Source organism: Leptosomus discolor, chromosome 3, assembly GCF_034619465.1.
Source record: "Leptosomus discolor isolate bLepDis1 chromosome 3, bLepDis1.hap2, whole genome shotgun sequence".
NCBI classification, from domain to species: Eukaryota; Metazoa; Chordata; class Aves; order Leptosomiformes; family Leptosomidae; genus Leptosomus; species Leptosomus discolor.
The window spans coordinates 31,273,847-31,294,745 of record NC_141393.1 but is presented as its reverse complement, the minus strand read 5'-3'; the positions used below and the strand labels follow the sequence as shown (position 1 = coordinate 31,294,745).

The window sequence follows — 20,899 nt, the reverse complement described above, 5'->3', positions numbered from 1 at the left end:
GTGTGACACAATTCCTGTTTTATTTGGATGCACAGAATACTCACTAGTGACCAGGTAGAGATGAGAATTCTCCGTTTGCCTAACATTTAGCAGTGAGATTTTTTCTCCTCTCTTGCCCAACTTCCAAAATCAGTACCTTTCTTTAAAACTGGATCAGTAATACTGAGTTCTGTCCCACACTGGGGATTGGTTCCATTGTCAGAATGAAGGGCATTTTTGTTTGAAAAGCAGACTTTTTTTTTTTTTTTTTTTTTACTAAAACCTGCTGTTAAGGGTTTTAGTAATAATTGTTTTGTGATGTGTTTGTGTGTATGTAAAGATGCTTGACTGGCTTTCATAAGATTCCTGCTAGCTGACAAGGAATTCGAATTAGAATGGCTGAAAATGTTTTGCACCCATCGATTTCGATGTGGTTTGTTTTCCTCTTGGGCTGCTGAAATTTGCCACATGACACATGATTTCACAGCATGTTTAAACCAATCTAGAAGCAAGCTCTTTCCAAAAGCTGATCGAACAGAAACCTTATCTCCCGTAGAGAGTGATTAGTTTTCCATTAGAGCACTGAGCCGATACGCCTTGCTGTGTGAGTTCTAGAGCAGACACAGGCAGGCAGTAGGAGCACAGGGGCAAAGAAGAAGTGGTCTTTTTTGCTGTTGGAGAGTAACCCAAGCAGGAAACTGCCAGTTTGTATGTAGTTTCATAATCTACATAGTCAATGGAAATCCGATGGTGATGAAAGACAGCTGCTGTTCTTGCAGCAGCACTGCCATGTGTGGCCACATGTATAGCTGAATAAGTGAACTAAGAACAAATGTGACAAAAAAGGTTCATTTTCAGTTTCCTGATTTCCTGGCTGTATGACTGCGTTTACTGAGAGGTAATGTCAGGACAAATAAGCTTGATAATATTCTTCTGTCATGTAAAAGGCTTTCACAGAAAGGAGATGACACATTCTCTCTGTCCATGTAGTAATGGACAAGAAGTGATGAGCTTAAATTACAACAAAAAAGTTTCTGGTCAGGTATTAGGAGCACTTTGTAACATTAAAGATAGTGAAATATTAGAATAGCTTATGTATAAACTTTATGGCATTTTTGTGACTGGGAGGCTTTGTAAATTGGTTTAGACAGAGAAATAACATGGGGTTAAATCATCTTTGAGCAAGAGAACTGACTAAGATAATCCCTCAGGCTTCCTCTGGCTCTGTTTTTCTATGACTGTGTAGAAAGAAGAGTAAATGGGTAATATTGGTATAAAGTTGATGTTCCTGTTTGGTGCTATTTGGATTCTTCTTTACCAAATTTGGATCAATTTTGTAAAACAACAAGAAAATGTAGGAGACCTAAGCTACTTTTCTGTAATGGATGCATCCCCCATAAGCTTGTTACGGTGGAGAGAGAGGAATATATAGAAAACATGATAGAACATTTTACTGAAAGTCTGTTAATGGAGTTTCTCAAAGGTTGGTCTAAGGAGTGGTAACATTGAGTATTTGTGTTGACTACTATAGTACAAAAAAAAAAGGAATGTGCTCATTAAATCTCCATGTTAACACAAAATTAGAAGGCACTGACAGTATGGAGATTACTGGAATATCATAAATGAGTACCTTAATAATAGGGAGGGAATTAAGTTTTAAAATTGAGACAGGCAAGGGAGTAAAAATAAGATTATTTCCCCCGGTAAACTGGGAGACCTTTAGTTGGAGATAACTACAGAATGATAGCCCCAGTTAGTTTCAAAGCTTTGTCATTACAGAAGAATCCAGATATTTGGAACAGTCTGCCTTTCTTGGTGCTGATATTTCAGAAACTTGAACTCAGAATAAAAAAAATGCTGAGGGGGTTGCTTCTATTGCTGCTGTCATCCTAGCAGCCTAGTAGAAAGTTTGACTTATCAAGTATAGCTGCTGATAGAAATTGCTAGTATATACCGATCTCTAAAGTTCTTAGAGGACAAAAGCTGGGGGGGAAAAAAGCACCTTTAAAGTTATTATGGCTGTCCATGCATAAATTTGGGATGGAAGACTTATTAATATTCAGACTTTGAAGTTCATTTTTGAAGAAAGAGTGTAAGACAGGTAATTATGTGAGAAATTTTTAAAGGTAAAATAAAACAAATGAGGATTTATAGCATGATTCCTGAGAGAGTGCTTGACTTGAGACCTGTGATCTTAGGTTTAATGTTTCCTGTTGGCTACTACATTCTTGTCAGTGTTAATTATATAATAGAAAAGTTGCTACGTGTTTCTTGTTCTGACTTAAATATGTGAGGGAAATCTCTCTATCTGTAGTGTGAAATGTTTTACAACTTGGGAATTATCCCTAACCTAGAGACTGACAGTAAATTTATTTAAAAAAAAAAAAAAGAAAAGGAATCTCCAAAAGAAATCTCCATTACAAGAGGTGGGATTTAGAATCTTTAAATATAGATAACCGCATACTGTAATTCTCTTTAAATTACGCAAGTGATTCTTGAGGAGTTTGTATCTGAAAAATGGTTTCCAAGTGGTTGGGCATTTCTGTTCCAGAACATGGTTTTCTAGGAGGTTTTAATAATGCAATACTAATGCAATCTGCAAGTTACAGTAATCATTGTCAGAGATAATTGAAAAGATTATGAGTGTTTGATCTTATATAGTGAGCAATAATTATGAAAAAAAAAAAAAAAAAGTGTGTGGGGAACCCCTAATGGATGTGCTAAGGGGTGCATCTTGCTTTTTGATCTCCTCTGCAACAAAAACTGTTGGCTATTAACAGACATTGGGTAAGAGGAGGATTGCTTTCTCAGTATTAAAGTACCATAAACTTCCTTAACCCTATTTCTTAACTCTCTTCCACACTGTTTTAGCCATTAACCGACCAGATATAACGGACACAGAAATGGAAACTATAATGGACACTATTGTTGATAGTCTCTTCTGTTTTTTTGTTACACTTGGTAAGTTTTCAAATGCTAGCGTATTTTCTGTATGTTTTCGTTTTAGAAAAGATCCATATTCAATGAGATACGTAGAAGTTTAGTGGTTTCATATAGCAAGTTAAAGGCAGAATTAGATCTGTGCCAGAAATCTTAATAGTTTGCGGGGTGGGTTAATGATCCTGCTCAAATTACTGCAATACATCACTGCGAAAGACATGTCCTACATGGGAGTTGAGTCGTAGTCTTCAGTATCAAAGGGAGAAGAATACTAAATGCAAAGGTTTGGATTCACTTTTTTTACGAAATCCTAGTTTGCAATGAAGATCAGTAGCGCTTTGAGTTTGGATTGGTAGCTCTCAAAAAAACAAAACAAAACAAAACCAAACAAAAACACACAGAAAAAGAAGGGAAAAAAACACCCTCACACAAGCCCTGCAAAGATCTAGCTGAAATAACACAAGGAATAGGAAGATATATTAAATGTACTTCTTTTATTGTGAGTTTTCTTGATGCTTAGCTCATACATTTTTCATAGAGATGACATTTAATCTAAGTTCTCTCTGAAATCAGTCAGTCTGAGATAGCGATCCCCAGCTCTCCTTGTAGGAATGCTGTGGGGCAGTCTGGTCAAGAGAGATTCCCTTGGGCCTATTGAGTTCTTTCAAGCATTAGTGTGATACAAATTAGATCTCTCTTACTCAGTCACTTCAACTCCATGGTATTTGAATTTTTGTATTTGTATAGATAGGTGAGAAACAGTAGCTAAAGATTTTGAAACCTGAAAGCCAATGGAAAATGTGCTTTTGAAAATACTGTTACCTTGCAGTGAGTTGTAGCTGATATCTTGTGGTGGTGGTGGTGTTATAGTACTTATTATTATTATTGTTTTCAAGGCAGTTCTAACCTTTTGAAACTAACTTTTAAAGCTTCTGTATGAGAGAGTTTGTCCCCACCACAGCACATGAGCTATCTTTCTAGTGTACACTATACTTTTCATAAATTCCTGTATGAGGTATTCACTTACTTTTATAAAACTTTAATGTTTCTATATAGTATTTTTTTGTTTCATAGGTAAAGCCTGCAAGAGACAAATTTAATATGTTTATATTGTCTGCTTGAAAAATATAATCTCAGAATGTTACTAAAAATTTGTTTTATGAAAAGTACCCTAACTTATAATCTGAAAATTGTAGTGCAAGTAGAAGTCAATATATCTTTTTTTAGGAGCTATTCCTATAATCAGATGCTCAAGAGGAACTGCAGCTGAAATGGTGGCAGTGGTAAGAAACTATATTCTAAACAAGTGTCATTGTTTTAAAACTTTCCTAATACCTTGTTTACTTCTGTCAATACTAGGCAGAGATCTAGTGTCATTGTATCCTTTTCCTTATGAAGAATGTAAAACTGGAAAGATACACCAGTTTTCCTTTCTGATTGCAGTTCCATGGAACTCGTCTGTAGAAACTGTAATATTATGGAATCAGCTGATGAGAAACTTAAACATGAATAATCATTCCTAATCTTGTGTTTACCAAGATTTTCTGACAGGCATTATAATTACAACCATTAAGCTATGCATACACAGTTTTAAAAGTGGCTGTCTGGCCTGGGTTTTTCTGTGTGTCTTAGTACGAAGTTTTTATCTATCTTACTGGGAAACCCATAAGTACAAGGCATTTTTGCTATATCAGACTAAACTGACATTGAACTTGATCATCAAGTAGGGATGAAATTACAAAGCGAAATCACAATTAAAAAATCCCTACAGCGCTGTCTTCATTAGGAGTCACTGTGCTTCATTTCTTCCATCTTCCTCACTCTTTCTTTGTCAGGGAAGCCTTAATACTCAGTAAACCTAAGCATTCAGTGTGCATGCATTCTTTTTGAGGGTAATCTCATTTTTATGAAATACCTAGTGTGGTGGTGTCTGACAGCCCAATCTGCTGCTTCTGCTGTGGTTCCCTCTTGGTGCCTCCTACTAAAAAATATTTGGTATTTGCATTTTTAGAGAGAGGGTATAAACTACAAAACCAGCACAGTAAATCTTTAAATGTTGATCATATGGATCACATAGACTTGCTTGAGCAGGTCCAGAGGAGGGCCACAAAGATGATAAGGGGGCTGGAGCACCTCCGCTGTGAGGACAGGCTGAGAGAGTTGGGGTTGTTCAGCCCGGAGAAGAGAAGGCTCCGGGGAGACCTTCTAGCGGCCTTCCAGTGCTTAACGGGGATCTACAGGAAAGGTGGGGAGGGACTTTTGATCAGGAAGGGTAGTGATAGGATGAGGGGTAATGGTTTCAAACTGAAAGAGGGGAGATTTGGTTTAGATATTAGGAAGAAATTCTTTCCTGTGGGGGTGGTGAGACACTGGCACAGGTTGCCCGGAGAAGCTGTGGCTGCCCCCTCCCTGGCAGTGTTCAAGGCCAGGCTGGATGAGGCTCTGAGCAACTTGCTCTAGTGGGAGGAGTTCTTGCCCACAGCAGGGGGTTGGAACTAGATGGTCTTTAAGGTTCCTTCCAACCCAACCCTATTCTGTTTTATATAAAGAGTTTAGGGAACCGTTGGTTTTTTAAAAGCTGTTTTGTTTTTTTTCCCCTCCTCAGAAATTAGACAAGAAGCTCAGAGAGAATCTAAGAGATGCCAGAAACAGTCTTTTTACAGGTGACACACTTGGAGCTGGCCAGTTCAGGTATGGTGTTAGTAATAACTATGTATTTTTATTTTTCATATTTCAGTTGGCTGAAATATCTCATTAGGAAAAGTCACCGCTGTACTGAAAACTGTATTTACAAGAATTTGGTTCAAATTCTGTATTAAAAGAATTTATATACTCTTAAGAGAGTTTTTCAATCTCTTAGCGTAACTGCTTTGAAAACTTATAGCTAGTAAGTGTGCAGTCCTAGGACAGTGAGACAAAAATTATTTAACAAAACAGGTAATTTTGTTCAACCTCTAAACCCAGCAAGAACCAAGCTCCTGTAAATACTGACAGTTTACAGGACCATGATATGCAGTTGGATGTCTGAAGATAGCTGTTAGCAACCTTTAGTCCATTAAAAGTAAAGAAATACCCATTTTCTCAGGTGAGCACTGTTATCAGTTGTAGTTATGTCAAAACCAAGTGTTTCTCAGCTGATCACTGTGTCTACCAGAGGAAGGCTACTTAAGGATTACCACCTGGATAATTAGATAGTTAAGGAGTGTGAAGTTGTGACTTTTTGAATCCTTTGAGGGGAAGAGAGGGGTGAGAAAAGATATTGTGGATGCTTGCTTCCCGTGTATACTGTAGCCCCCAGATAGCTGAAGACTCCACGGGCTGCCTTAGGAAAGTGTATTAAAGGAGCTTATGCTGTACATGAAAAGGTGAGGAAACATGTTGGGAAGACTGTAGTTGAAGGAAACAGTTACGATCTCTGAACTGAGTATGAAATAGTCATAGTATTTTTATCTCAAATGAAGAGCAGAACTTAGATAAACAGAAAAGCATCAAGGGTGGCAAAATGGAATGAGGTTGAAAGGTATTAGGAGAGAGAATAGCTGTGAAATACTAGTTTCCTCTTTTTCATGGGAACTAAATTGTAACCACTGTTTTTCCTTCAGAGGGGTGGCTTGTTTTCCTGATAGTATAGCATCATTACCCTCAGAAAATCAAAGTGCAAGGAAAGGGAAGCATGGGGACTTTTAACCAGTTAAATGGCTTCAAATCTTTAGTTCGGTTTTCAGAATCAGGTGACTGAGGCTCTTGAGATTATATATTACATGAAAATACTTACTGTAAGGAAATCCAGAGCATGGAATTAACATGCTTTTGCTCTGTTCAAATACATTGTAATTTAGCCGTCACATTTACTGTCAGATTAATGTGCTTAAGGGAAATGATTGTGATAATGTTCTGTCAATTCCCAGCCTTCCTGTCTTCACTATACATTTTTCATGTAGCCATAACCCCAGACATTTAGGCCTGTCTGCATTCTTGTTCCACAAAATTGAGTATCGATGGAATTACCACAGCATGTCTCAGAAGTTCTTTTTTTTTTTTTTTATGGTCTTCATATATAAGCAAAGAGAAAAATGAAATTAAAAAACCTTGAGAGAGATGTTTTATATTTGAGGTACACAACAGGGATTAAGGTTGAATATTGCCCACTCAAACAGTTGTTTGGAACTCATTGTGTATCCACACAAGGAGATATTAGTTAATACCTAAAAGGCTAGTTACTGTTTAGTGTTTTTACTTCTGCTCAATATTTATGCATTGGCAATTTCACTTATTACAAAATAAAATAATCTTTTTATCGTTACTAAGACAGTGGTTCATGGAATTTGTGGTAGTGATCAGCCCCAGATGCTTTGGGAAAGGCTGGAGGAAGTCCACAGTAGGCAGTTTGGCTTTTAGTTTGAAAGATGATGTAGAAGGTGGCTGATATCACTCAATGGGGTGTTCTAAATTTGTTTAAAGAAGTACTAATTCAGTGTCATCTTTTCAGCTTCCAAAGGCCCCTATTAGTCCTTGTTGACAGAAACATAGATTTAGCAACTCCTCTACATCATACTTGGACATACCAAGCTTTAGTGCATGATGTTCTGGTAAGAATAAATCTGATTTTGTTACCAAAACTGTTTTTTCACTCAGTTTGTTATTAAACATAGTACCAGATTCTCTCTTAATCCAAACTCGGTTTTGTCTGTTTTATTTAGAAGTTGTTTAGTAAGAAACAACTTGGTAGTTTTTCTTTAGAAGGTTTATTTAGCAATAACTTCTAAAATGGTTAAAAATTTGAGATCTTGATAATATCAAAAGATAGGTAATTCAGCAATCCTAGCTTTTTCTTCAGTAGTTCATGATCTTTTATGTTATGTAAACTTCAAACATCGTTAAGTGCAATTCGGTTTTGAAAAATAAATGCTTTTAACAAGGTTTTAAACTGATTTTAGTATTAGTTTGGATTTCTAAAAATACCTATTTGTGTTTTTCTTCACGAGTTGGTGTAGGTGTTCAATATGGAGTTGCCAAGTGGTATATGACCATATTGCGAGGAATCTAAAATAGATTTTTTTTTTTTTTAAATAATTTTTTGGAGATTCAGGTAGCCTTAAACTAATTCTATTTCCTCAAGTTTATTTTATAAAAAATGAAAGCAAATATTATTTACATTGCATTTCGTATGTAGTTACAGAGTAAATAATAAAAAATAATACGAGGAAGAATATTTACTATCTGAAGGCTTTTTTATGCTGTAGAGTTAGTCATGCAAATCATTTCTATATCTAGCTTTGAGAAATATTTTGTCTTTATTATTGAGACCATTAGAGGAATATGTAAAACATGCACATATGTGTTTGTATACTGAGTTGGTTATGAACTTTATAGTTATACATGCAGTGTTGTCCAGAAACTTGCACTGCTACAATGAAAATATTTTAGCACTAATGTGGTGGTTTAGGACTCTTGTAAATTCTATTTTTTTGTAATTCATTCCTTATGAAAAGTTCCTTCCTCTTAAACTTAAGGATGTTTTTTACAAATAAACCATTTTTGACCTGTTTTCTTTAGGAAAGGCATATATGAAAAAAATGTAGTTTACGCTGTGTTTTCTCCAGTAACTGTTGAACTGGCTAGAGACTTGTAAATAGAAGTACTGAATTTCTACAGGTTTCTTTTGGAAATCAGTGAAAGAGCAGGGGATGGAAACCCAGATTAGAATTTTTACAGGTGTAAATGCTGTTGCACAAGGTCTACGGTTTTTTTGGTTTGTTACTTGCCGACCATTTAATCAGCAAATGCACACTTACTAGATAGTAAATCCGTGCAAAGCTCTGTGTACATGCCTCCTACTCAGCTGCCAGATAGAGAAGGTAGTGTTGGGTGGCCTCAGGCATCTTTGATCCTTGTGCATCTTGATGCACCAAAGGTGTAGAGGAAGCTGAGGACAACTAGTGCTACAAATAGGAGGCGTATTAGAATAACTCTAGAAGAATGATTTGAGGATCCTTGGTTATTTATCTGTACTGCATCAGGCTTCAGTAGTTTCTCTGGAACAACTCGTTAAAGGTTGCATCTAATTTTTGACTAAGTTGATAGGATTATGAATTTGTCTAGTGAAATTGTAACTAAGTGGCCTGTGATTCCATGTCAAGGGCAAAAGTTTAATTTCAAAACCAGTCAAGTTATTCACCTTAAAGGCAAGCATGCCAGGTTCTTCATGTACTGAGCATAATATTTCATAAACTAACCACAGTAGCCTTTTAAAAGGCCATGAATTGTAACCGTGAAAGTGTTACCAAGGTGATGATTATGTAAACTGTACTTTCAAATAAATTGTTTTTCATTTAAGCTCTCAGTTACAACACCCCAGTCTCTGGGCTGTTGAACTAAATGGTAACCCAGCCACAAAGTTGTGTGCTGCATCCATTTAGATTATAATGGTGGTGTTTCTACACATAAACAGGCTTGTATGAAGAGATTCCCATTTCTGAATAAAAAAACCTTTCAGGAATGGATACAGGAAAACAAGAGGCATGGATAGAAAGCCTTATAAAGACAAAACGGGGAGGTGAAAGGAGGAACACTAATCGACAAGAATCATTTTGGTAGAACTCCTTGTGAATCACAGAATGGTCAGGGTTGGAAGGGACCTCCAGAGATCATGTAGTCCAAACCCCCTGCTAAAGCGGGTTCACCTGGAGCAGGTCACACAGAACCGTGTCCAGGCAGGTTTTGAGTATCTCCAGGGAAGGAGACTCTACCACTTGGCAAAATTAAATTGGTACTCAGGTCACTGGTGAGTTAAATTGAACCAAAATGTAGATGAACCACAACATAGATCTCCTTTAAAAATTACAGCTCCATTTGCAATCAAATAATTTTTTTTTTTCCTTTAAGTTTGTATTGAACATGTATACTTGAAAATACTTTTTTTTTTTTTTTTTTTTTGCTCAAACATTAAACATGTCTTGTAAGGTGAGGTTTCTGCTTATTGACTGTGTGTGCTTCCTTGGAGTAGCTGCTTGGTTTTGTTTCTGTTCTGGTGTGGATCATTTATAGTATTTCATTCTAAGTGTGAGCTCTGCCAAGGGATAATTAGAAACATTTAAGATTTTATTTGACAATTTCACTTACAGTGATCTAGTTCTGTATACTGTAATGAACATGATAAAGTGGAGATTTATTTCTGGAAAAAATACTGTTCTAGAAGGTTAGTGGCAGATTCTGTGTAGCTGAAGATTTGACTCTCTTTATCGTTATTTGCCAAGCAAAGAGGACCTTTGAAATTCTCAGTGCTCTCGAAAAGAGTTAGAATAAAGTCAGCAAGTAGAGTACTTGTTAATCGTTATTGAAAACCAGAGGGAATATGTGTGCTGTAGAAAATACACAACTGTCCTTGGCAAAAATAATGGGGGAAAGAACCAGATGTACAGGGAGCAGTGTGCGGACATCCTACGTGAGCATAACTGTGTCATCTGGCAAAAAAAGGTATAGTTTCTCAGTTTATGCATCTGTGGAAGCAAAAAACTAACTATATGGAGAAATAGCAGCTTTGTGGCAAACTGATGCTTTATCATGCATTCACTGTTTCACTAGTGTTTAAAAAAAATAGGGAAGGAGCTGTGAAGGTGTAGCTAAATAGTCCTGGCAGTGGATATTCCTCTGGCTGATGACACGAGCTTCTTTGCAGCTTTGATACATTTACTGTAGTTGTGTGTAAGTGAAATTCAGCCTGAGAAACTTTTTTTTTTTTTTTTAATCTGCAACACAAACTACTGTTATTTTTTGGTAGCTTTTAGTACTTTTTTAGTTTACATTTTGATCTGTTGTTAGAGCTCAGTTATTGTGAAATAATTTGTTCTCCATACAGAAAACAGTCTTCAGAGTTCGGTGTCAGGAGATTGTCTCACATGCAATCAATCAGATGTCTTTGTTTAACATTTGTTGCTTTGTGTGGTGTTTTTTCAATAAATGTGAGTAATTTTGGAGTTCTTGCATTGCTGCTGTTATTATCTAGTTAGTTAGAAAACTGGTTCCTGCCCTTTTATGAAATTTTGATAAATAGCTGTGTTAATATTTTTATAGAAAATATTCTAGAAGGTAATTGGTTGAGTATAAAAGACTGATAAAATAATTTTAAACTGTCAAGTATTTACATAAGATTCCTCTTTTTTAGGATTTCCATTTGAACAGAGTTAACTTGGAAGAATCAACAGGATTGGAAAGTTCTCCAGCAGGTGCTAGACCTAAAAAAAAAAATAAAAAGTCCTATGATTTAACTGCATCTGATAAATTCTGGCAAAAGCATAAGGGCAGGTAAGCTGTACAGGTACAGAGTTTCTATTAATGTAGTCAATATAAACTCTTAGGTATTCTTCATATTGTGGTATTTCTATTTTTAAGCTTCTTTGAAAATATTTTTGAAGTTTGTATTTTTTTAGGAATGATCATTGTCAATATTCATTGTCCATATTAATTGTGTGTTAGCTTTTTGTTACAGAGCGCAAAACTGTTCGTATCAAGATTATATAAACAATATTGAAAGCCATGAATATATATTAGAAAGTCTAAGTAAACCTACAGTAAGCTGTCATTATTTTCTGATTTGATACTGCTGCATGATTTGTGTATTGATATTTCTGAAAACGTTTTCATGATGATCTTTATCATGCAACCTGTCTGATTCTAGTGTCTCAGTTTGTTGATTTAACTGAGCCTAATGCAGACTATTGCATTAGTCCTTTTCCAGAGGTAGCTGAGTCTGTTCAGCAAGAACTGGAATCCTACAGAGCCCAAGAAGATGAAGTCAAAAGACTTAAAAGTATCATGGTAAGTTTTGTCACCTGTATGTGCTTTATGTAAAGCATAATAAGACTTGTAGAGATGCTTAGCCCGCTCTGTCACCCCACACACAACAATTGTCAGCAGATGCTGAATTTTAGGCATAATACGGTCTAGAAGTACCGTATTTCATGAGAAGGTTTAATTTCTTGCGTTTATTTGCATTACATTTATATAACTTCTGTAATAACTGTAAAACACAATCCAGACATTGATACCATTATAAGAAAATATGTTCTAAATGCACTGACTGCATTTGCATGTGTTACCTTTGTATTTATTATGACTATTCCTCTTTCCAAACCCTTCCCCAAAACCTAGGGTATAGAAGGGGAGGATGAAGGAGCAATAAGTATGCTTTCTGATAATACAGCTAAGCTAACTTCAGCTGTCAGGTAAGTAGTCAGTAATGCATTATTGTTTAATTAGTTGGGAACCATTTCTAATTCTTTCTGTCATTTCACTTTTAAAGCTATTTATTTCAAAGGATATTAAAAGTAGGCTATTCAGCTTAATAATAGAGTTTAAATGCTTTATAATTCTGGTAGTTTAATGCAATGTCCTAGACAAGTACTTGCACATCTAACTTCCACAGCGTGTTTGTGTGAGCCCTCTACATGTGGCTTTGGAGTGTTTCCTCAGCAGAGCTGAATAATCGAAGTGCATCATAGATTTGCTTACATTCTTCCACCAAAAAACCCAACTACCTACTCTCTGTTCCTTCCTTAAAAACGTTGTTAGTGAAATCCACTTCCTGAAGCATCTGCTTGCTTTGCACAGTGTGTAATTAATTACATTTTGATTAATGTAGTTACTGTGACATCTGTTGGCAAGATTATAGTCATTAAGAACTCTGCATGGAAAATTTACTCTCCTGCTTTTGGAGACCTAGCCACCATGGGTGACACAAAGTCTGAGATTTAGACTCGTTCCTCATTGTAAATCTTTTTTTCATTCCGCTGATGCCTTGGAGAAGAAGTTCAGTTCGCTGCCTTTTGTGAAGACCCCAATCAGAAGGAAGAAGAAATTATAATTATTCTGAGGATAGATGGGGTGATATGCCAGTGTCCTGTGAAATCCAGCATGTGTCTGCATTAGTTAGTTGTCTCTTGGAGTTTTAAAAGTTGTTTTGTACACTATGCGCTGGTTAGAATTTGATTGAAATTACAAAGGATGTGTGATGGATCAGACAGTTTCAGAAAAGCTACCAGATGTTTCCAAGCTCCCCCTATAAAGTTTTAAAGTTTTGTACTTCTTGGGGTGCTGGTTTTCAGGTTAAGGCAGCGAGGTATGAACGTGACAAGCATCAAAAGCTTTGAACTGATAGCAAAAGAAATAAAATCATATGACTGAAGCTTCATCAGGAAGTTTTACTGTTCAGCTAGCCTCTGTGTGACTGTTTTCTGTAATCTGGCATTGTTAAGGAAGGTCTTGTCCCCCTTCGGAGAAGTGTGTAACGCAGTAAACTCTCCTATTGAAATGTTTCAGCTCTAATCTTCAGGATTATGCCAAGAAGTCCATATACTGTTAATAGCTTCCATTTAGGTCTGCTTCTGCTGGAAGAATTAAACTAAGCTTTGCTGTTTTGTTGTCCATCATCTGCCAGCAAGAAGAAGATGCCCTTCAGAGTTGTCTTGCGCTTTACAATTTCTAAAAGACTTTGGAATATCTATTAGTAATTAAAAACCGAGGTTCTAACATAGAGGATCTCCTGTCTTTTTTTTTTCTTTTTTTTAAATGCAGTCCTTTACAAAGGCAGTACTAATCACCTTCCAGCTATAAGGTCATTAATGGCCGATCTTCATAGGTAACATTGATTTTATAATTCCTTAAAGGAGGAAAGAAAGTATGGTTACTTCACTGCATGGTTCTTCAGGACATGTAGTCAATGTCATTAAGTGCCTTCTCATCCACTTACTGTTAAACTGAGTAAGACACTGACTGTTTGGGGTGCTTTTTGATATGAAAGTGTATAGACCCTCAGCAGCCTTTTATTCATGTGGTGCCTGAGTGCCAGCAGTGAAAATCATATAGGTCATAACACCTTAAGTGCATTTCCCAGACAGTAAACTTAACCATTCAGTTTCTCATTTCACAAAAGGAAGGATTTCAATCATGAATCCTGCACAGAGAATTGTGTTCTATGCAGAAGGACCTGTGGCAAATTCCAGGACATCCAGAGCTTCTGTGTTTGTGTGACATATATTATTATTATTGTTATTGTTATATTTATTGTTTGATATTATTTGATAAATATTTGATAGATTTTATTATTTGGTGGATATTGACACTTTTATATGTATTGGACATGAGCTAAATGTCCATTATATGTGCTACAATTCTAGTAGTTAATTTGTTTAGGTAAACAGGCCATACATCTGTTGTTGCTCATAGGCTTTCAATAGGAATATTAAATTACCCACATTGTGTGTATTTTTTGTTGGTCAAGGTAAAAAACCTGTTTTACTATATTACGTGTGGAGAACGTCCTTCTGTTACGAGAATCATTACATCTACTTCATAATTTTTTAGTTCCAATCCTACTGTATTCTGTAATTTTAGATTGTAATAATCTTTAAAGCTCCATTCAAACCCAAACTGTTCTATGATTCTGTGATTTTTTTGGGGGGGTTTTTTTTTTTTGGTTTTTTGTACCAACAGTGTAGAATTCAAGTAACTGTGCAACTCAGCAGGTTAGTTTGTATTTAATCTCTTCAGCTCTCTTCCAGAACTTCTGGAAAAGAAGAGGCTCATTGATCTTCATACAAATGTCGCAACAGCCGTTTTGGAGCATATAAAGGTATGATTGCTCTCCAACTCCAGTTTTCTATCAGTAGTGCTTCATACCTGGAGAAACACATTTGAGCAGGTGAAGTAAGATAAGAAAGTGAGCCTTCTGTGTTGTGCTGTCTTTTACAGAAATCACTGTATAACATTACTTAGTGTTGAAGGGTGAAAGGGAATGAATTTTGAATGCCTCTGCCCAGAAAGCAAAGTAAGCATATCAAGTGGGTTTTTAATCAGAATTTACTAGTATAGTCTCTTTTATTATTTTTTTTTTTACGATGGCCACAAACTTTATTGTGGGTTGAAGTCTTTCTAAAATAAGTTTATGATGGAAGTGTTTCATTTACTGTAGAGATGCGTCATGGGAAGTTACAACTTCAGTCTAAGCAATCTTCTGTTCTGTATGTGTTTATCAGAAGGGTACTGTTTACTGTTCACCAACGAAAATGATCCCCAGAGGTGTGTGGCAATAATGATGCAAGTTATGAAACTGGTCTTTCCAGCAGGGTCTGTGTTATATGTCCTGTGCATAATTTAAGCACTTCAGAAGGATGCTTGTCCTCGTTTCTGTTTAAGTCTGCTGCTCTTGTGTCAGAGAACTTGCAGACTGTTTCAGTATCCAGTAAAGACCATGGTTACAACGAGGGTAACTTGTAAGATGGGTCTGTTTTCACCGTATGAGAACAGAAATTATAGATGAGGCTTTCAGAAACACTGAAATCCTGGTTTTGGAAGTGATTCAAGCACCAAGTCTCACTGAAAATCAAGAGTTAGGAAATTTTACCCTATGCTATCTGTAACTCATGGAAGGCTATGTGTTTTGAAGCTAACTTTAACATTTGTAAAGTGCATAAGATCTGTCCTCAGTTATTACTGCCACTGAATTTTTTTAAACTAAGTACTGTAAATGAACAAAGGATTCATTCTGAATTTCAATGAATAAATTAATTTTACATATTTCTAAAAATTGCGGAAGAGATATAGGTGTGTCTCTGTGTGGTTCATTACTGTAGGGGCTAGTTTATATGCTTTTGCAGTATTAGGCATGACAACTTTCATATCTAGCAATTTAAAAGCAGTACATTAATACCATTGGAAAAAAAATAGAAGTTGACAGTGTCAATATTTTATTTGATGTCTTGTCTCTAAATTCACTTTTCTAAGAAAGATGCTGAAACAGTAATGGCAGGCCTGAGGCAGTAGTATTTTATATTTTGCTTGTTGGATGGAAGCCAGGTTGCAGAGCAGGATGTGGAATGGCAATAACATCAGTTTTGGTGGCTAGTGACCTCTGAGTGGCAATGGACTGCAGTCAGATGCACTTGTTCATTCTCCATTAGGTGACAGTGACACACTTCTGTTATACCTAGAGGTGGAAGGAATTGCCATAGGACCCTTCTGCTATAGCACTCTGCTAGCCCTTAGGCTCTCTTCTCTGACAGAGAGCCTACTATTAGAGAGTTCCCAGGGAGCGGTGATCCATTTCTTCATAAATGATTCTTCATTCTGGTACTGCAAAGCACTCGGGCTCGTTGCCTTCTTCTTGTGTAGCTGTCAAAGAAGATTGTGAGACAAAATGGGCATGCAGTTTCTTCAATGTATTGATGATATGTGCATCTGTATCATCATTTCTTTTGATGCAGAAAGAATCATGTCGTTCATCTCCAGATATCTAAGAAACTATCTTAAGCTAATGCAGAAGCACATGTTTTTTTCTGCTGGAATTTACCTACACTAAAACCTTTTCACTGAAAAATGTAAAGTTTCTTCCAGCTGCTCTGTTCTGTCTGTTTTCTCCCCTCTTTCACTCTCCAGTGTTATAAAAATACCTTTCTATCTTGAGCTGTGGAATTTTAATGTGCAGGATGATATGCTACCTAATGGATTCCTCAAAAATACTCTCAAAAAGGACAATATTTCAGCCAGTACTTTTTAAAGAAATTCTGATGGCAGCTTGAGGCTGTGGTTAACACATTTTATGTACAGTTAAATAATTAAATCAGATTAGGGTGAGAGAGAAATTTTTGGCAAGTGCTCAGTCTTGAGGAGCTGCTGAGGCACCATGCATTTCTTCAGGTTACTATATTTTCCCTTTTAAAGTAATCTGGAAACACATTCATACTTTAAAATACACTGTTTGCTTTTTCCATTATGTTTTTTGGTTACATTGAGTATTTGAGCATTTTTCTTCACTACATATATGAGAATCAGTGCAAAGAATGCTACAGGACCTGCTTTAGATATGCTAAGTGACTTTAATTTTTCTTGTGGTCATATTTCAGTGTTCAGGTTACAGCTGCTTTCTACATTCTTTTGGAGCATTTTCTAAGACACAGCAAGAGGAAACCAGAAATTAATCACATACTTAGGGGTCCTGGCAGTTTTCTGGCACGTCTAAGTGTTTAGTGAAATAATGGAAAGAATGCATCACTTTTTTCAGGAAGTGGACCATCAAGGATTTATTGTCAGTGCTTAGAACAAATGTGCCCTTGTTTTGCATTGATTTTTTTCTTTGAAGAAGCTGGTGACTGAAGGAGTGTACACAAGACATAACAGATTTAGGACTAGAATTACAGGTATCTCTCTAGCTGCTTTAGAGTTTCAAGTAATGCTTGTCTTTGCATGTCATTCTCATATGAATACTAGGTTTACTGAAGTATGTTAAATCATGGCATAAAAAAGGTGTACATGTACACTTTGCTAAAATGATTAATTCGAGAAGGGGTCGATTAGATAACACCTTGCTAGAACTCTATACATATGAATTGAAGAGGCAGATTTTTATGTGAATTACTATCTATCTTAAATTACTTACACTTGTTTGGTTTAGGGTTGGTTTTTTTTTTAAAGCCTACATAATTTTCTTATTGTGTATCCACCTTTGCTTGATCTCAAGGCCTGATACTTTGAATGACTCCATTATTGGGATTGCCAAATAGCCCTTCAAATTATCAAATTCATATTTTGTAAAGGCATTCACTGTTCGACTTTTGTTTTAAATGAGGTTACATTTTTGTCTTACCATGTGAACAGAAATGATATGTGTTTGTGAAATATATATATCACAGTGGTCCAGGCTGTTTTTCTGTAGTTCAGAACTGATAATTGAGTAATGTTCCAGTAAACAACAGCTTTTTGTGAAATCGGTTACGGTGACCTTTCTGGCATCATTCTGTGCAGTTCAATTGAAGGGAACAGGCTGTAGCTGCCACTTTTAGTCTTCTCCCAGAGTTTCTCTTCTTCTTGAAGAGACACTTCCTCTTGAAGCACACTAATTACCTGACCAACCTCACTCATTCTGGGGGATGTTATTTCTGGTCGTTTTCTGTCGGTATCTTTGAGAAATTCCTCCCAGTAGTAATTTCTTAGAAAATTTCTTTTCTCTTCTTCTGCATGGTCTCTCTCCCTTTCTAAAAGGAGGAACCTTTGTACTGTGAAGAGGATAGGAGAGCCTCCTACAAGTCCGTACAAAAATGATCCCCCTAGGAGACTTCAATCAGTCCTGCTTCCACTTCTTTGCTTAAAAAAGAAGGAATTTTGTGTAGCAACTTTAACTGCAATACGGATCCTGTCCCCGAATTGGCAGTCAGAAAGGTCTCCTGAATGAGGTTGATGTGGAACAGGGTGTTATAGTAGGAAATCAAGAGCAGGAGGCAGAAAGGCAATAACTGTAAATGCATCTTGATTTTATTATGCTTTTTATTCTTCTTCTTCACCTTGCTTGCCAGTTTGGCACCCGTAAGAACCTCTTCTTAGCTGTCTCTCTTTTTTTTTTTTTTTTTTTTTTTTTTCTTTTTTTGAGTCTACAGGATTGTTTAGCTCCTATTGCCCAGCTTTTCCTCTTGGCATGTCTGTGAGTTTGCCATTGAGTGAGCAAAATTGCATTTACTTAAGTTAAATGGGACATCTCCTTCTTATCAGCACTTAGACAAGTTGGCTCTTCGGGAAGTAACTGTCTCATTGATGTGGCATATCTGGGAAATCTGTCAAAAGGTAACTAGTAGTGTTTAAGGCAATTCAGTAATCCATATGAAATCTGATTAGGTGTCTAATTCCTAGTAAACCAGTATAAGAAAAATATTGCCCTAATTAGCATCTTTACTAGTAGCCTTCGTAAGTTATCTAGTAAAGAAGCAGCTGAATAGACTCACTGTATTGATCCATCTCTTTAGTTTGTGCTTTTGATACATCAAAAAGAGAGTCTTAAAAATTTTGTATTGCCGCTTATCTCTGATGTCCCTGTTAGGTTAGGGACAGAAATAAAGGACCTGAAGTTTTAGGATTTTAAGTTTGGGGTGTTTTTTTTCCCTAGAGAGTGCTGAGTTCACACTTCTAAAGTAATTGTCCAAAATTTTTGAAAAAGAATGAAGGTACATCTACCATTAATGTTTCAGTTTAGGCTGAAAGTGTAGCAAATACATGCAACCAGCAAGTTTTCTTTGCTGCGGTCAGTCTGTTTTGTTCAGCAGTCTTAGTCAAACGGTCATAAAGTTGTGTGTGGTTGAGAATAATTTTACCTAGTTTGTGCTCCAAGTAAGTTAACAACTATAAGTCTTCTTACAACTGAAAGTATCTCATGTTTGAATCGCATAATTTTATTTAAAAGTTGAGCTGTAAACAAATACAGTGAATTAGTGAATCTTTTTTGTATGTTGTTCATTTTTTACATACCATCTGAGTAATTTTGTTTTAAACAGATCACCAGCTAAGATAATATGGGCATTGCCAAATTCAACAATAATATATTTATCTTAATAGGATCAAGTTTCCACATTTCAAGATAATCCTTTGTTTGCTGGATGCCTTTTGTCTGGGAAAAATATTTTAAAGTTAAAAACATTGAATTTGCCTTCATCGAAGGAGATACCAATATAGTTTAAGCACAAAAAGCAAGTGAATGTAATAGAAAGACTAGAAAAAATGTAGTAGTTTCTTTCCAATTGTTTTATCTCTCTAGAGAGAGTTAAGGAAACTGTTAACGCAGATAGTCTCCAAGATGCTGTAGAATTGAAGTCCCAGAACATGTCTGATGTGCTGGATACCAAATTGCATCTGAAGTAAGGACTTGGAAAATGACTGGTAGTTCAGTTCTATTCAGACTCTAAACTAGTGTAATATAGCCACTGATAATCGCTTTAACTTTGGCTAAATATGGGATTAATCCAAGGTTTTACAGTAGCATAACTAGCAAAAGCTGGCTGTGACTACTCTTCTAACATGAGCTCAAGGTAAATAGAGCTTGAAAGAAGCTCTAGCTCCTTTTTTTTTTTTTTTTTATCACTTCATACACCTTATATGTGGCCATAGTCACTATGACAAGATGTCCTTCTGCCCCTAAAAGTAGTGAGTAGTCATTTTTTGAGCACTCTTCATGGTAATTGGTTTTATAAGCTGTCGTTACAAGCTTCCACAAAGGCTTTAAATTCAGTTACTGTTCTGCAAGTAACTGCTCTTCTCAATGAGTTCAGTAGATGGTGAATGAGCAATAGAAAAGTTGTATAGCTATCTGTATTGTAAGCTGATTGCCGAAGGCTTTCAATATTAAAATAATCTGTCACTTACCTCTTCTTTTATTTTGTATTCTCATCTCCAGCTCTTTTTTTTTTTTTTTTAATAAACTTTCAATACTCAGATGAAATATCCCAATATCCTTAGGCTAGAGAAGTACCTTTTTTTTTTTTTCCTTCTTTTTTTTTTTTCTGTATTTTGGGGGCAGTGAAATAACTGGTTTTTAAAATTTGATTTTCTTGTTTGTGATCTCGGGAATAATTTTAGTAGAATTCAAAAGCATGTGAAAACCAGACTTCTACCTTTTTTATGTCACTGTCATTACAACGACCGCTGCGCTGGGTTAGGAGGTGCCACAGCAGTTTTACGTGCCTCGGCGTAATCAGACAAAATTTCCTGAGTCTCTTGACCCACGAAAAGCCCTGGTGACTCTTGCCTCACTCTGGCAATATCATTTCAGTCTCCCAACGCATATGATGTGGAGCTGAAACACTTCCAAGGCCATCAGGTGGAGATCCACTCTGCTGGTCTCCTCTCTGAGCCAATACATAGCTGAATGTGCCCAAACACCAGGATTAACTATCAGTTACCAGACAGTAAGGTTTTGTAAGATGGGTGGTAGTAACATTTATTGTGATGCTACATTTTAATGTGCAGGTGCTTGTAATGATCTGTGGTGTAATGGAAGTTTTTTAAATGACTTTTGGAATGCTTTTTTCTGTCTTAAATTGTAAATTCATTATATGATGGTTGAGGAGAGCAAAGCCTGGCTGTTAGTGCAGATGGATTGCAATGCAGCCTTTCGTTGCACAGCTGTGCGATGTCTCCCGTAAAGCTTTTGTCTCATTAATTTTGT

The 20,899-nt window shown here is 36.3% G+C and overlaps 1 protein-coding gene across 2 annotated transcripts in view; it reads left to right on the top strand.

The window, feature by feature from the left end:
• Positions 1-20,899, top strand: part of SCFD1 (sec1 family domain containing 1) — a 54,161-nt gene that overhangs the window by 9,578 nt on the left and 23,684 nt on the right. For both annotated transcript variants that reach the window (XM_086463521.1, XM_009948147.2), the window contains 8 exons: positions 2,851-2,940; positions 4,147-4,202; positions 5,525-5,610; positions 7,409-7,508; positions 11,084-11,223; positions 11,646-11,736; positions 12,070-12,143; positions 14,467-14,548. In XM_086463521.1, coding sequence (XP_086319647.1) covers positions 2,851-2,940; positions 4,147-4,202; positions 5,525-5,610; positions 7,409-7,508; positions 11,084-11,223; positions 11,646-11,736; positions 12,070-12,143; positions 14,467-14,548 — 719 coding nt within the window. The remainder of the gene's footprint in view (positions 1-2,850; positions 2,941-4,146; positions 4,203-5,524; positions 5,611-7,408; positions 7,509-11,083; positions 11,224-11,645; positions 11,737-12,069; positions 12,144-14,466; positions 14,549-20,899) is intronic.